General features: G+C 36.4%; 1 protein-coding gene across 1 annotated transcript in view; it reads right to left on the bottom strand.

Moving 5' to 3' along the window:
- Positions 1–9,451, bottom strand: part of STX18 (syntaxin 18) — a 32,948-nt gene extending 23,497 nt beyond the window's left edge. Inside the window, exons 1-2 of the mRNA XM_009328895.1 lie at positions 9,416–9,451; positions 8,515–8,582 (exon numbers count right to left, since the gene is read on the bottom strand). Of these exons, the coding sequence (XP_009327170.1) occupies positions 8,515–8,582; positions 9,416–9,451 (104 nt within the window). The remainder of the gene's footprint in view (positions 1–8,514; positions 8,583–9,415) is intronic.
- Positions 9,452–16,290: the final 6,839 nt, after the last annotated feature.

Below are 16,290 nucleotides of genomic sequence, written 5' to 3'. Positions count from 1 at the left end.
AAAATCCAGCTGTGTCCTGTATGTCAGAGATGCAAATACTTGCTCAGAAGTGTAGTGGCAGTATCATAGCATAGTGATACACCACTAAATCAAGAAAGGTCAAACGAACCAGGTTTTTCAGAAGCAATCAGAAGAATCAGCCAAGACACACACTGGCTAATGCATGCAGATAAAGAAGGGAGAAAGGGAGAAAACAAATTCTTCTAGATTTTTATCCTAATCAATAGGAGAAATCTTCATGAGAAACTTGGGCTGGAAGGCAACTCGGGTCATTTGTGATTTTTAAGAAGGTGGGTGAAGAGTAAGATAAAGACAGTGGCCATCAAGTAGGCAGACTTCAATAGTCTAGAAAAATTAGTAGGTTAAATGGCATTGAAAAGGAAAACCTAAAACGGGACAGAAAATAATTGAGGTGAACTAGTAGTTTTCATATAGAAATGACATTATGATAACTTGCAATTCTGCCCTTGATGAAAGGGAAGAATAGGCAATGCAGTAGGAGATCAACTTAGCTCCTTCATGAGCTCTTCACTGAGCTCAAGCACAAAAAGCAGAATACAGAAAGTGCAAATTAGGTCTGATTGCTATTGACAAGTCTAAAGGAACACAGCATGTAGGGACACAACCAGAAAAGGGTCAAATGCAGGATGAGACACAACTGGCAAGGGATGCCAATGACAACAAGAGATTACTCTGCAAATACTACTACGAGAAACACCTAAAATAGGAAATGCATCAAATGAGAGAGAGATCCTCACTGCCAAGAACTAGGGGAGAATAAGTGAGTGCTAGGTCGATGAAAAGATGAAGTGTAGCAACTATCTTTAAAAAATACAGTTAAGGAAGAAAAAAAAAACCACAGAGGACTTACAGACCACACAGCCTAGGAAAATATAGGAAGAAATAATCAAACCATTTTTAAGCATTTAGGAAAGAACAAGAAGATAACCAGTAGCCAAGATGTATCAAGAATAAGTCATACGCAGTGTAATTTACTTCTGGGATGCAGTAACAGGTCTTATGGATGGATGAAAAGCAATCATTGCTATCTATCTTCTCTTTACTGTGGCTTTTGTTACCATCTCACGTGACATTCTCATATGCTACCAGCGAATAAATGAGTTGGAAGAAACAAGCACCACATGGATGTGAAACTGTTTGAAAAGCTGAACTTGAAGTAGTTATATACCAAAACAGAAGGACACACTGAGTTGTGTTCCACAGGGGTTTGACCTGGATCCGACATTAACAGCTCAGACAGTAGAATGGAGTATACACTTATTAAATTTGCAGAGGCATAAAGCTAAGTGAATTAAAACTGTATCAAGAGAACAAGACTTCAATTCAAAACAATACTGCCAACTTGGAGAAATGACATGAAGAATTTGAATAAGGAATGGTCAGAGGCTCTTTGTTGCAGCAGGGACAATTATCTGAACCCACAGAGAATGGGGAACAACTGATTAGAGAACAGTTCTTCAGAAAGTCATCTGGGATCACAATGGATCATAAACCAAACATCACAACAACATGTTGTTGCATAAAAAGTCATCATTACAATAGGATGCATAAGTGCAGTATAATCCATTATGAATGAAAGATAATCTTTCTGCTATCCTTAGCTTTGGGCAAAGCCTCAGCTGGAGTTTTGTTCCATTTCAGCACCTCACTGCAACACCAACTGGGACAGTGTCCAAAAGAGAGGACAAAGTACGATCAAAGGTCGAAGAGAGCACGTATGAAAAACCAAATATACTGTAACTGTTGATTCTAGAAAAGACTGAGGAGAAACCAAGATAAGTTAGTGTAAAAAAAAAAAATTCTAGTAGCATGGATAAGGAAACAGGAAAAAACAGAGGGAGGATACGGAATCTCCACTGAAAGAAATATTTGAAAGCAAGCAAAACACAGTGGTGGAATGACCTAGTCATTCTCTTTTTGAATGTGTCAGCCATGCTCCTTCCAGCCTATCATTTCTATGATCCTATTTTGCTGGCAAAGCACGAGGAACCAGAGCTGATGGAGGCATTACACCAGCTTTTGGAATTAGTAACTCTTTCTGCTGGTGCATAAAACATTTTCTGCTTACTGATTCAATAAAAACACCAAATCAAGCAGAAAAACTTGATTTTCCTCCAACAACATATTTAAAAAAGAGAGAGAGAAGCAATAAGCTGAAATAAACCAGTTCTAAAATACCGATATGTACTGTTTTAGCAGAGATGCCCAATTGACCACCTGCAGATATTGCCTTGCAAATATATACATAAGTGCTCCCCCCACACACATAACTGTGTAGGTATATGCACATGTATGTATAACCTTAGTTGTAAATACAGCAGACATTTAAAAATTTATTCCCTTTGGGCATTGTCGTGGTTTAACCTCAGTTGGCAGCTAAGCACCACGCAGCCGCTCACTCACTCCCCCCCTCCCTGGTGGGATGGGGGAGAGAATTGGAAAAGCACAAGTGAGAAAAACTCATGGGTTGAGAGAAAAACAGTTTAATAATTGAAATAAAATGATAATAATAATATGATGATAATAATAATACTACACAAAGCAAGTGATGCACAGTACAATTGCTCACCACCCGCGGACCGATGCCCAGCCAGTCCCCGAGCAGTGGCCCCCCCCCGGCCAGCTTTCCCCAGTTTAGGTACTGAGCATGACGTCACATGGTATGGAATGTTTCTTTGGCCAGTTTGGCTGTGCCCCCTCCCAGCTTCTTGTGCACCTCCAGCCTTCTCAGTCGGTAGAGCATGGAAAACTAAAAAGTCTTTGGCTAGTGTAAGCATTACCTAGCAACAACTAAAACATCGGTGTGTTATCAACATTGTTCTCATCCTAAATCCAAAACACAGCCCTGTACCAGCTACTAGGAAGGAAATTAACTCTATCCCTGCTGAAACCAGGACAGGCATCTAGTATGTTTTAAATTATTTTATTTGTTCTTTAACTACCAAATTTAAACATTATTTATTACGCTTTGTGCATTTTAATTTACTGCCTTTTTCCGTCCAAATGCTGTCCGACAAATCCAAGGTAAAAACTTGTCTACTCAAATGACAAAACATTCCACAACAACATATTAAAAAAAAAAAAAAAGTTTTAAAAAGTCTGTGGGGAAGCTTCAACTACTATAACAGGCAGTACAGGCATACCTGAATTAGTATTTTCAGTTTTGTAAAATATTGCTGAGAAATTCCAGAATGCTGCTATGAAGAATTACTATTTCTAAAATGTGATATATGAACTTAGTACAATCAAAAAAGAAGTGAAATAATTTGAAAATAATTCCCTGGAGAACAGGAAAATACTATATACTCCTCCTTGAAGAAAGTCCTTACAGATCATCTACATGTTTTACTATCCTAGTACAACAAACAAAGCCTTGCTTCTTGTAAAAACACGATTAAGTCAAAACAAGAAAGCAGTCCGGCATTGTATGGAAGCCAGTAAGACACTATTTTTAGAGTCCTTTAATGCCTACTTCTTTTCTTTTATTGGTTAAGCCAAGGGAATGCTCTCCACAAAACATAGGGTAAGCATTCGATGATTTTCTATTAGGTGGCAAACATGTAACTGATTTATTGCTGCTTTTTTTTTTTTTCAGCTTTACTAGGTAGATAAATGCTAGGGCAAGAGGCATAATTACTGGGCACCAACATTATTTTTAAGACAGAAAGATAATTTGTTAAGAATTTTTTCGAAGTATATTATTTGCAATTAACAACATATGAAATGTTCAAACACTTAACTGTACAAAAGGACCACAGAAGCATTTAATGAAGACACATCAGAAGCCACCCATCCAGCCTTTCCCATGGGAAAAATCATTTCTACTCAGAACCAATCTACGCTACACTGATGAACTACATAAGTATCTCTGCAGTTGCAAAAGACAATAAATTAGATGTCTAATAATCCCAGATGGAAAGCTCTTCTCTCACAGATTTTCCTTTTAGGTATGAGGTGTTTTGTGGTCAAAATCTAGAATTGTCTCAATTCCTTTCCAATGTCTGATTAAAACAGTAGGAATAACTACTGGTCTTTAAACTGTCTAAACCTTGAAAGATCCTTCAGAGAAACTGGAGGCTGCGGAGGAATCCCAAGAGGACCATTTCAAATTCCCAAGTGTTGGGGCACTACAGCTAGTTCCTCGAACTATAACTCAACCATACAAACTACCTTGGTGGTTCAATGATCAAAAACATGAAGGAGCTGATGACGAAAAGCAAAGGCACAAGTTGTTCACAGACAAAACATTAGACAATTTACCAAAGACTGAAGATAGGATCTGACACGGCACAGTGTAGAAAGCAATGTAGGAATGCATTATAGCAAATGGACTGAGAGGAAGAATATATAGAATGTATACCAGTCATACACTAAAAATGGGAAGGTAAGTAACAATCCTCATCTGAAAGGAATGATCACAGTTTGCTTAATAAGCAAAAATAAAAAAGCACCCACATCTTGTTAACATCTTCAGGAACCAAGAGTCCCTGCCTTCTCCTTTCCAGGAACAGTGATCAACTTGTTCTGATGGAAACAGTTTATGACCAAAGAGAGATGAAAGAAATAGCCACCTACCCTTACAGCTAATTCTCTACGGAACTGAAAAAAGGAAAGGTACTATTCATTTTTCTGTTACGGCAACATAAATGAGAAATTATTCCACTAAAGTCAATGAAGTCTCATCAGCATTATCACTCACGAGAGAAGAATAAGAATCTGATACTTGGACTTTATAGAGTCAGGAAGGGGCTTTTTTTTTTTTAAAAAAAGTACTGTTCACCACTAACTCACTAAACCTATGCATTAGCCAAATGCAATGTTGCTGGGAAGTCCTTAAAATCACAATTTAGCAGGGATAATTTTCTAATATATGCATGTCTGGTGTTTACCATATTTACTCATCAATTGAAAATTACTTTTGTGATTATCAAATAAACTTAAAAAAAAGTTAATCAGTTCTGTTTTAAGGAAAAGTCCTTGGTTATTTTCTTATACATTGCCTCAAGGACTACACCCCATGTGTGCTTTCTAAACACCACTCTGAAGCTTAATAAGCCTACTTGAAAAAGCTGGTGAAGAAGTCCTTGAGATAAACCATAAACCAGATATGAACAAATAGCCAACTACTGTTCACCACTGCTGTTTTTAAGTATTGTCAGAGCATTTTCCAATGGAAACTAATTAATTTTCAAATACTCTGAGATGTCCTAAAGCATTTCTTGCTTGTTGAGTTTCACTTCTTTCCAAAGATTCTTGGAGAGAGACTGCAGTTAACAACATCACAAGCGACAGCTCAGAGACAGCTACTATTAGCAGGAACAGTGATGATGCAATGTCTCATGATTTAGCTACACATTTCTTATAAAATACTCTGCCATTGAATGTGTTCACTGACCATGAGTACGATACCCAAAGGGCTTTGTTAGGTTTGAAATGTGTATCTGAAGCTAACAAGAAAATAATTAAAATTAAGTTATTTTTAAGACAAGGCTCTAATGTTAAATAAAAGCAATGGTACATATAGTTATTTGTCCTTCCCTTAGTAGCTATTAGGAAGAATAACATGAGTCACTCATAGTCTTTGCTACTCATTCAGTATTTTCATTATTTATTATTTTTCCTTAAAATGTGTGTCGCAGAGAAAGCCCAAGTTTTCACTATTCTTGCCATAGATTTTAAGACTAATACAACTCCGAATTTTTAAGCCAAACAATAACAAGAAATAACCATGCATTTGGAGAGAAGTTTGAAGAAGCTTCTACATGTGCCCCTCTGTAAATCAGAGTTTTCTAACAGGCCAGTTTCAAGTTTCTTTCCATTGTAACTCATGCTGTCAGAAGAAGACGATACCACATCTCTGGTACTGCTAGAGCTCTCAGAAGTTCTATCCAGAGGAGAGAATCACGGTAGACAGGGTAAAACAGGCAAGAAGACAAAACCAGAAAAGTTCCTTATCACAGAAAGCTGAAAACCAAGGTGTAAGAGAAAGTAAATGAATCCTGATAAATAGGAGAGGATAAAGGGGCAATTGCTTGTAAGTCAGTAAGCTTAGATCACTGTGTCACTAGTTTCATGTGTTTTGCCATTCACATCTTTTATAGCGAACAGTCAAATCAAGAAGAAAGAAGGTGAATAAGCAATTACTAATTCCTGAGCTTTTTGGACTCAATTTAGGTATTTCAGTTAAATATTTAAAGTTTGATAAAATGGGTCAGGGACTTAGTTTCAATTAACCCTTCTTCCAGTTGTCTTCCACATTGCTAAAAATCTTCTCCGTAGCAGGACATTTTATGTACGCCAAAAATAAAGACTCTATTAATAAAGAATTTATAGTCTGCAAAAGTAAGGTCAAAGAAGCAATCAGGGACCTGGATGTAACACATTATGAAGAAGTTTTACAAGGCATACCATAATTCAACTTGGTAACTCAAAAGCCAAATTTCACCAACACATCATGCTATAGCTGAAAAACAAGTAGCAGGATTGACAAAATACAGAGCAGTCAAATTTCATTAACAAAATTAAATCTCTTACATAAATTCCAGCACAGCCTTTTAGCATTAAATTGTTTAAAATTTTTCCCCATAGCTTAAGTATTGAAAAGTTATTAAAACTGCTGTCTTGAATGAGTGAGGCATTTGCTAAGATTGTAAGATTCTATGACAGCATGGATTCTATGATCATCTTTGCATCCACAAAGTAGAACAGCATAAGCAATGTAGTATGGAATTTGACAGTACTATCTATTTTTTTGACCATTAAGGACAGGATCTACTGCAATCACAGATGAGATTTGGAGGAAATGACACTTCTTTTTTCCTCTCCTTAGTTAATACCTGAGGTGCATGGGGGTGAAAATCACCATGATAACTGGGTAAAAGAGAGTTTACAAGAAGAATATTAAAAAAAAACTTTTAGAAACCAAAATAGCTTGGACAAATTTTTACTCCTCTTATCACTTCAAATTTTATGCACACTACTGTTAATAAAATACAGATAGTACCCAAAATGTAACTGCTACTGACTTGTTTGCTCCTACTGCAATTATTTGCAGTTTCTCAGCTTATGCATTCACATGAAGTTTTCACACAGTAAAAATAGTTATTTCAGTATTAAATTGGTAGCTCCACCTAGTGATGGTCATGACCTATTCCAACAGGAATTGAAAAGCAGAGAGCTAGTCATAACATGGAGCTGTACGCTACTTCTGCTTGCTGCTTGGAAAAGCAGTTCCTCATACGCCTTGCTCACAGAATTGACACCCACACCCCCGAGATTCATTTTCACCAGCACTGACTATGAATAGCTCTCATGGCCTTACACTTATGAAACATGCCAAAATCTTCATTTTTTTTGTTTCATTTTTGAAACAACAAAATACTGCTTTTAAAATCTCAGGGAGACAAAAAAAGGTGCCTGAAGTCTTCTGGCACCTTACTTAGGGACACATTTTGATACCACTGATTGTATAGTACTGCTATTACTGTAACAGACCCTTTCAGGCCTAGAAGTTGTTTCTCGGAAAGCCTGTTTCTCCAGTATGGACCGAGCCTAAGGAATAGCAGATGGCTCATCTGTTCCTATTGTCTTCTCCTGGGGGATGGATACCTGTCAGAATAACGCTCCTATCGGGTACCTGTGAAGCCTTTTGGAGAAAGGTATTAAATTGACTTGGGACTCAGTGTCTTCAACCCAAGATGACTTTAGACTGCATTTTCTCTACCTTGAATGCAGCAACAGCTTAGCTTTAGTCAGGGTTGTGGCAGAATCGGAATGCAGACAGGGCTGACTCACCCCATGCAATACTGCAGTTATGTTGAGGGACTGGAGAAATACAACACAGGAAATTGTGAAGTTTCAGAAGATCCTATAAAAGGGAAAGCTTACCTACACTGTTTCATTTGGATATATTAAAACTTTCTCCACACAATAATAACTACCATAACTGAAGCGTACAGTTTTTGTCACAGAAAAGCAAATCCTGTGCTGCTGTCCCCTGACACTGTGTTCTCAGTGGTGCCCTTCATCTGGAATTCACATTTGAGTCTGAAGTCTGAAGAGTTGGCATCATTCTCCTCCTGGACCTGCTGATGCTACTGACTGTATACTTCATGATAACAGGTAGGTTTAGTGTCACAGAGTGAAAGGGAAAACCTGGATCATTGAATCCAGTATTCTGCTGTCTGAGGAACCCTTCAGAAACCTACTCTGCAGGTCCTTAAAAGGTGTTGGACTTGGGACTGCCAGGTTTTGTTTTGTTTCAGAACTCATTCCTAAGAGCCAGAAATCATCTTGAAATTCTGAGTCTCATTTTATTTAGGATCATTTTATTCTTGTGACAGCACTATTCTTCATCTTAAGTAGCTTACTGTAAGCCAATTAATAAGCAATCTACGTTTTGTTTTTAGTTGTTATGCCTATAGATTTTTAAGCAGTTCACTTTATAAATCTGAAAATAAATAAATCTATTTATTTAGATAAACGCACACTTACCTGTAAGCATTAATGTAATCTTTTCTGTGTTGCAGAAGAAAATCCTTCAGCTTTCCAATATGAGAAATCTAAATTAATAGAAATCGTAATTAAACTTCAGTCAGATAACGGATTAGTTTTATGTTTGAAGTTCAGTATTCCACACTTCAAACATGAATTTGTAAAATTATTTATTCTGTAACTAAAAAGAATCATAAAATTTACTCTTTTGTAGTAGTATTTTCACATTTTGCAAGCAGTCAATGCATAAAAATCATCTAAAAAACGATCTGTTGTAAGAAGGTACAATTCAGAGAAAAGTAGTTAAAACACGTCTTCTATCCAAAAAGCATAAACTAAACACTAAATATTAAATATAACTACAATATTAAACATGATCATAATAACACAAAACATTAGGTTCTGGATTGCCAGTTTAGATAATGTACATTTTAGACAATGACTTCATTTTAGAAGATCATGCAAGAAAGTTTTAAACATTTTGCTGATGAGACATGATACAAATATTCAAGTTCAGTTATTAGAACATGTAGAGCAAGGAGAGGTCCCTCTCCTTTCTGTTTTTGCCATAACAGTGACCAGTTTGTGCCTAAACTAAAGCAGTATCTCTATCATCTGATAATCATTAGTAAGTTTTGCCAGAGCATACATCCCTACCAAATTTCTACTTCTGGATTTCCACTTCACTGTGGATACATTTTGCTATAAATCCACTTGATTTTATTAAAAGTCTTTACAAAGGTCCTTTGAAAAGATGAAAAAACTCCTAAAAATCTGAAAGAACTTTTGCAAACTTTAGTCTGACTTAAAAGATTTGTTGTAGCATAAGACGCTGCTTATCTTAGAGAATGAAGGAACTACAGAAATTGAGTTTAATTGGCCACAGAAATGAGATGACTACCAATATGACTTCCTTGGCAGGTCTTGAAGGAGACATGATGGCGGGGAAGAGGAGAGGGGAGAATTATATACGTTAGCGGTATATATTTTCAAGGGGGAGGCAGAGGGCACCTTTCTAAAGCATATTCTCAAACTTTCATTAATAATTCAGTGTAAAAATGCATGCAAGGAATTTTACAAAACTATAATTGTTTTAGTTTACAAATACAATAAATGTGGTTTACTCCATGTATCTGGGAAAAAGCATCAGAAGCCGTTCAAGTCTTAAAATCCTATTTTCATGCAAATGTTCCTTGTAATTAAACAAACAAAAAAACCACAGAGAAAGAACACAGAATAGTTTGGATAAATAGAAGATTAATTCCCCCAATTACTTTTTTCAAAAGATCCGCAGCTCTTTGAAAAAAGTAAGAGGAAAAAAATGTACTTAGTAAGACTGCAGTGATTTGTACAACTAAAAATAAGTGTTTCCTTGTGCAAATAAATACGCATACATTTCCCTATCATTATTTGCTCTGTTTCATTTTTACTACAACTCATCGTATTGGGTAAGAATTTTCCCAGTTTTCATGTTTAAAGTTTTCCATGTGATTAACAGGATGGGGAATTTCATCCCATTCATAGCAAACAGAGTTCTGTTAGTATCTCCAATAGATCTAAAGTTTCCTAAAGTGTGTTAGCACCGTCATAAGCAATAAGAAGGGAAATACTGAAATCACTACAAGATCAACGAGGCACAAAGAATAAGCTAAACCATTCTACAGACGGTCCTTCTCATTGCCACTGGAACTTATTTTTTGTATACTAATCTCCTTCTCAGCTCAGACTTGGTATGTCATGAAATTTGCCGAATAGGTAAATTAAGCTTGACTATGAAAGCAAAACATTTAGAACAGCCATACTGTGTTTCAGTAGAACAATAATACTTAATAGGCAGAAAGAAAGTACTACAGAGGACAAAGAGTAGAAATGTAAAATAAGAAACACATTTCAAAACATTTACATTAATATGTGAACAAACACTAAACTAGGAATGAGATTAACAAAACTTTGTAAGTAATAAATCTTAATATTACTGCAATAGCTACAATTTAGGAGTGATTAACAAGCAGAAAGAATCAGAATGACAAGCAAGAACACTGTCTTACAGTAATTAATTCATCTAGTCACAAAGAGCATTCTATTTAGGCTAAAATTGTCATCATGTGTTTGAATTGCACTGACCCCACTTTGCCTCTCCTTCATTTGTAAAGCTATTTTCATGAATTTAGAATGACACCATTATGCCCATACTCGCATCAAGCTCTTAGTTCCCAAGATTTGCATCAGAAGTGAGACTTCTTGTTCTACTTTCCCTCAAATTCTAACAGCATCTTCTGCAATCCTGCACTGCTGCTATTTCTCTTTTGCCTTTTCTTTACCGTGTACTACTGGCATAGTTTTGAATTCAATTTGTCATTACCATATCAACAAAATTAAACAATTTTTACAAAAAAGAAGATCTCACTAGCATAACAGGGAATGTGAATTTTATAAAAAGAAATACTTTTTTTTTGTACAATGCTTAATCTTCTGCACACACAAAATATCCCTGACTATACAAATATAAATTTTGAAGATATCTCCACTGTCATCAACCTGCAATTATTCTGGGGTTATCAGAGGCACACCATACACTCTTTACAAAGTTATCAAGCTCCAGCCTAAAGGTAATAAAACATCTCCCTATTCCAACTGAATGGCTTTATTAGAAACCTATTGCTCTTATTATGAATAAGAACCTTCAAATTTCCAGGTTTACGGATTACCAATTTCTTGCTTCAAAACAGTCCTTTCCCTTAAAAGCTCTGCTTCCCTGCATGTGTGTTTGAGTTTACTGTCAATAATCCTATCTCCCTCTAACTTCTGTAGCCCTGGACAAACGACCCCAAGCTTTTAGTTTCTGCTTACAAGATAGTTCTGAAGTTGCCTAACCCATAACTTTCCTTTGCATTTCCTCCAGTTTGTATCCATCCTTTTCCAATGCAGATGACTAGAAAGGCATTCACTGGTGTCAGTTACTTTGTAACTCAGCTGGAAATATCTTTTCTTCCACCATTTTCATTGATTAGTTTCAAGCTTATTCTTTGTTTCGGTCTCTAAATACATATTCTACTGCTGAATTTCTTTCTTCTCCCCACAACTCCAGACCCCAGAGTCAATCAGCACTTGCTGTAACGTGTCATGCTCCTCCCCCTCCTTCCTCTCAGCATTCCCTCATCAGTAAATTTTACCGATGCATCTTACTCTGGGATTGATTTTAAAACTCATCTTGTTTAGTACTGTTCTTATTTTGGGGAATGCAAAAAGTAATTCCACTATTAACCTCTCTTCAGCCCAACAGTTTTCAACACAGAAACATTGCTTCTGGTTAGTCATCTTATTCAGGTAATATTTTCTCTGCTAATCTCCTCTAGACTTCCTATTAGCTCTTTATCAGACACTTTATCATCAAATACCAGGTCATCTTAATGAAGGAAAAACAGATTTTCTTAAAGCATCAGGTTGGTTGGGCACATCCTGTTTTCAGTAAGACAGCAAATCATACTGCATTGTATCTTGCGTTCTATTTATCTTTTTCCCCTTAAAGTCTTTTCTGAATCCTGGACCACTTCTGGGTCAGGCCGTGCTGATGCCATTATCAGTTTCCTTCTGCTGACTTCATTATAGGCATTAAATTTGCTTCCCTCTGATCAAATGGTACCATCTTCAATTCAATGTATTTTCATTAAAAATAGATGCCTTCAGAACTTGGGATTTCTCAAATCCGCTGTGTCTGAACTCAACCCAGAGATTATCTAAAAACCACAATTTGACTGCATTGAAGTTCTGAGATTTTGTACAAATTTCCAGTAATGTGCTCTGGTTCCCAGTACATATCCTGCTTTTACCCTGCTGGTCCATGGCTTTTTCCTTATTAATTTAGTCTGGAGACCATGCCTAAACTATTCTTAATCTATACTCCAGATGCATGACAAATCCACTTTTTTGCTAATTCTCTTTTTATTTACATAGCTAAAGAATATTTTAACTTTGGGGGGGGTTTAATATCATTAGTTAACTCATGAATTTTGTCAAACCTGACTTTACCTCTATGAAGTCTTCCTTTCTGCAACAGTTTTCTTGGCCAGTCAGCCTCTCTCTCCCCCTGCTTTTTACTGCCTCTGCGCTAATTTTTTGTATCTTCTCTAATTAATCTTTCAAGTAGACATAGAACAATTTTAAATCCCACTTGCATTTCAGCATATCCATTTTTTCCACTCCATTTACCCATCCATCATAACTGCAACTTCCTACTTGCTGTATATGCCTGTTTTCAAAACAATTATACCACCAGTTGACACAGCCGTCAAAAGGCTAGATGAAAGCAATTTGAAGACGAAGCACAAACACATCTGAGTATTGGCCTCTTGTCATGGTTCCCATTCTCTGCCTCTGGAAATTAGCCGCCTTCTTCTCTGAAAGCCCAGAGCAGAAAAATAAGCCTCTCCTTCAATCTTGAAATAATGAAATTATTTCATTTTTTTCCCTGATAGGATAGGAGGGCTTAGAGAAATGCCCCCTTCATAGTTGCAGCACTCTTGCACTACTTTAAGACTAAACTTATATTATGGGGTTTCCAGATATAACTGACATTTTTATGAGATTCATGGGGAAAAAAATACCCTTCTGCCCAATATTGCCAACATCAGTTATATCGTTATACTAACAGCATGTTCTCGAGCTTCTATTCGCTACCAGAATACGGAGGGTTATGTTCTTTCTGACAAGGAAGACTGCTTACGAAACTCCAGGCCCTCCCTCTTCTCTTCCCATTCCCACTGGCACTCCCTTGAGGGCAATACCACACACCAAACACTGAAATGACTTTTTTTAAATTACTCTTCTGGAAGTGGGGGTTAATAATGCTTAAGACCAAATATAAAGAATCGGTTTCTTTCATTTCAGCTCCACAAATACCTGTATCGGCACAAGGGAGAGGAGAAGCTGTAGGGAACTACAGCACCAGTAGGGAACTTCCTAAAAGATGCATCTGCCATGAAAGGAGGTATATTTAGTTGCAACTTATGAAACTTAAAATGATAAGCTCCTAAGCTCAGGTACCAAAGCTGGAGACTCCAAGTGTTATTTAAAAACTCCCAAGTGTAGTTCTGATCATGATAAAACAATTGAGTCTCTACAGTGAAGCAGCAGCAGTTTTCCACTGGGTGGCAACAAAAGCGTCAGCATCACACAAGTAAACGCTCTATAAAGTCACATTAAAGCCTGTAATGTAACTTTTTAAAAGTTACTTCAGGTTCCAGTTTGCACTTCAAGAAGTTCATCTTCATTGTAAACTACCTCTTTAACGCACATATCTGTGTTTTGTTGCCACTCTAGATTTTTTTAAACATCTCTTATTAAAACATAAAAGCAAATATTGCATATAATGCAGGTCCAGCACAAAAGGAAGCTGTGAATGGCTGCCATCTGCTACCACAGGTGGCATGCACAGCTCTATTTATATTTGGGGCATTCACTAGAAATGGTACATGTTCTTCTATTTAGAGATTTTTCTTATGATTTTAGAGCAGGCTATATTTTTAAATAAGTGGAGAAACAGGAAAACATTCTCTCCAAAGCAGCATCTTCAACAGCTGCATATACTTTAGAACACAGACGCTGACTCTGCTTCCCTCAGTATCTTAGCAATACATACAACATTTCTTTCCACTCCCAACAAAGAATTGATCACTCATGAAACAGTAGGTTCCAATTTGCATACGTTTAACCCAATGCAAGAAGCAGCAGCATTGTTTACGATTAAAATGATTGGAGTAAGTTCCCGTGACATATTGTAGGGAGAATTCGACAGCGTTGAATAGTCATTTTCATTGAACAAACATAGCATTTTATCAAGTTTACTCTTCCAGCAGAACAATAAGCAACTATTTACTACCATATAAAATTGACTGTTACACTTCACACTATACTACCATTCTGAATTTAAGAGATGTACTTTGCTAAAGAAAACTTTAAAAATACTTAAAAGCAAAACATAATAGAAAGGCTCTTGCAAAAGTCATAAGAGACACGGCATTTACTGTTGATTCAGCAGCACTGACAAGCACTGCTGATGGAAGTGTCTTATTAACCATAAAAAATAATTTAAAAAAAAAGTAAAGCTTTAAATTTTTCAATACATCCAAAAAGCCTGATCTTCAAATGTCTTACCTAAATAGATCCCATCTACAGATTCATGAGAAGGTGCCTACATTCTACAATCCCCTCCACAAAGAACAGAAAATTTAAGATTGTTAAGACTGTTATAATATTAATATCTAAACACCTATCATGTTTTCAATTCCATACATACAGTCAACCCAAACATACCCACTGCCTATTTCAGAAAAAATTGAGAATTTCAATAAGACATTAGTTGATGTACAGGGACTGCATGTTTCTGACCAAAAAAAGTACAGTCTCAGTACTAGGAGATACAGTAATTGGTGTAACAACAAACTTGTTTTTATTATAAAAAAGTTTTTTTCCAGTGTCTAAACCATACTAAAAAAAAAAGAAGAAATTTTCCATGGTTAGTGCATGTAATGAAGGCAAGCATTTTCAGAAATCTGGAATGAAACCCAAACAGAATAGATACTATAAACAGAAACCCAATTTATATTAAATAAAATTTTAAAATTAAGAGCTTGGTCTCTTACCTAAACTATTACAGTTGGGAAAGACTAGTTAGAAAAGTTTTGATGCAGACATGACTCCTATGGAGAAGTTTCCCACTACAAACTACTTTGGATTATTTTAAAAACACAACACATGAAAGGCCAGGTCCCACACAGCTTCCTTCTAGGTTATATTTTAAGCACTGTCAGCCCATTGAATTCACACAGGCTCCTGCAGGATGTTGCCTAAGAACAGACAAGATTTTGTTTTTAAAATACTATTACCTGGATTCTATATTTGAGAAACTGGAACCTTCAAAATGATGTAATTCCCTGATACAGTGACATGCAACAAAGATTAAACCAATTAAATTAAACCAAAGATTAAATTCAGAGCTGAAGCTTCAGCTCTGAATTCAGTAGTGTGAAAACTGTTATTTAAAGGGGTTTAGATGGTGACTTACTAATAAGCCATGAGGTGGTGCTGTCCTACCAGAATTCATTACAGAGCAGCACTGGCTGCCTCCAAACATCAACTGGCAAGTTTTCAGCTGATTTGTCTCTTGAGGGGATACATTTGGTTTAGGTTTCCCCAGCAAACGTGAAAGTTTCTAAAATAGGTCACACAGATCAATTGCTCTCGTAATCTGAAACCCAGAAGAGCAAATAATATCTAAACTGTGGCATGGGGGTGGCCTGATGCTGGAAGCGGGTAGCAGGAGGCGAGGAGACAGCCAGCCTGGCTACCTCTAATCTCGGGAAAATTGTGACTTTGTTCAGTTTCTGCTTTACATCAGCATATATGTTACAGCAGCAGCAACGGACAGGGCAACATTTTAACTGCGTTTTATTAGTAGTCTTGCATTCGGAGCAAAGGAATTAAACATAACCAAGAATGGGGGTGTTGTATTAATAAGATGTGTAGTACATGGCATAAGAACATTCAAAATTGAATTAACTGAATTAAAAGCCATGAAAATGAAGACTGAGGCATTTTGACTCTTCAAGGTAAAGATGGTACAAAACTTTAAAAATATTTAGAAAATAAAATGTGTAATATTACCAGTGTTTTTCTAATTTAAAATAACACAATATTTTTTTGTAAAACCAAAGTAAAATTTCAAGGAATCACTGCAAAAATTTGCATTAGCCATTGTGGCATATTGGAAGATAAAAC

This window comes from Pygoscelis adeliae, unplaced genomic scaffold, assembly GCF_000699105.1.
Source record: "Pygoscelis adeliae isolate BGI_AS28 unplaced genomic scaffold, ASM69910v1 Scaffold66, whole genome shotgun sequence".
Classification (NCBI taxonomy): Eukaryota; Metazoa; Chordata; class Aves; order Sphenisciformes; family Spheniscidae; genus Pygoscelis; species Pygoscelis adeliae.
This window is presented reverse-complemented; position numbering and strand designations above follow the sequence as displayed.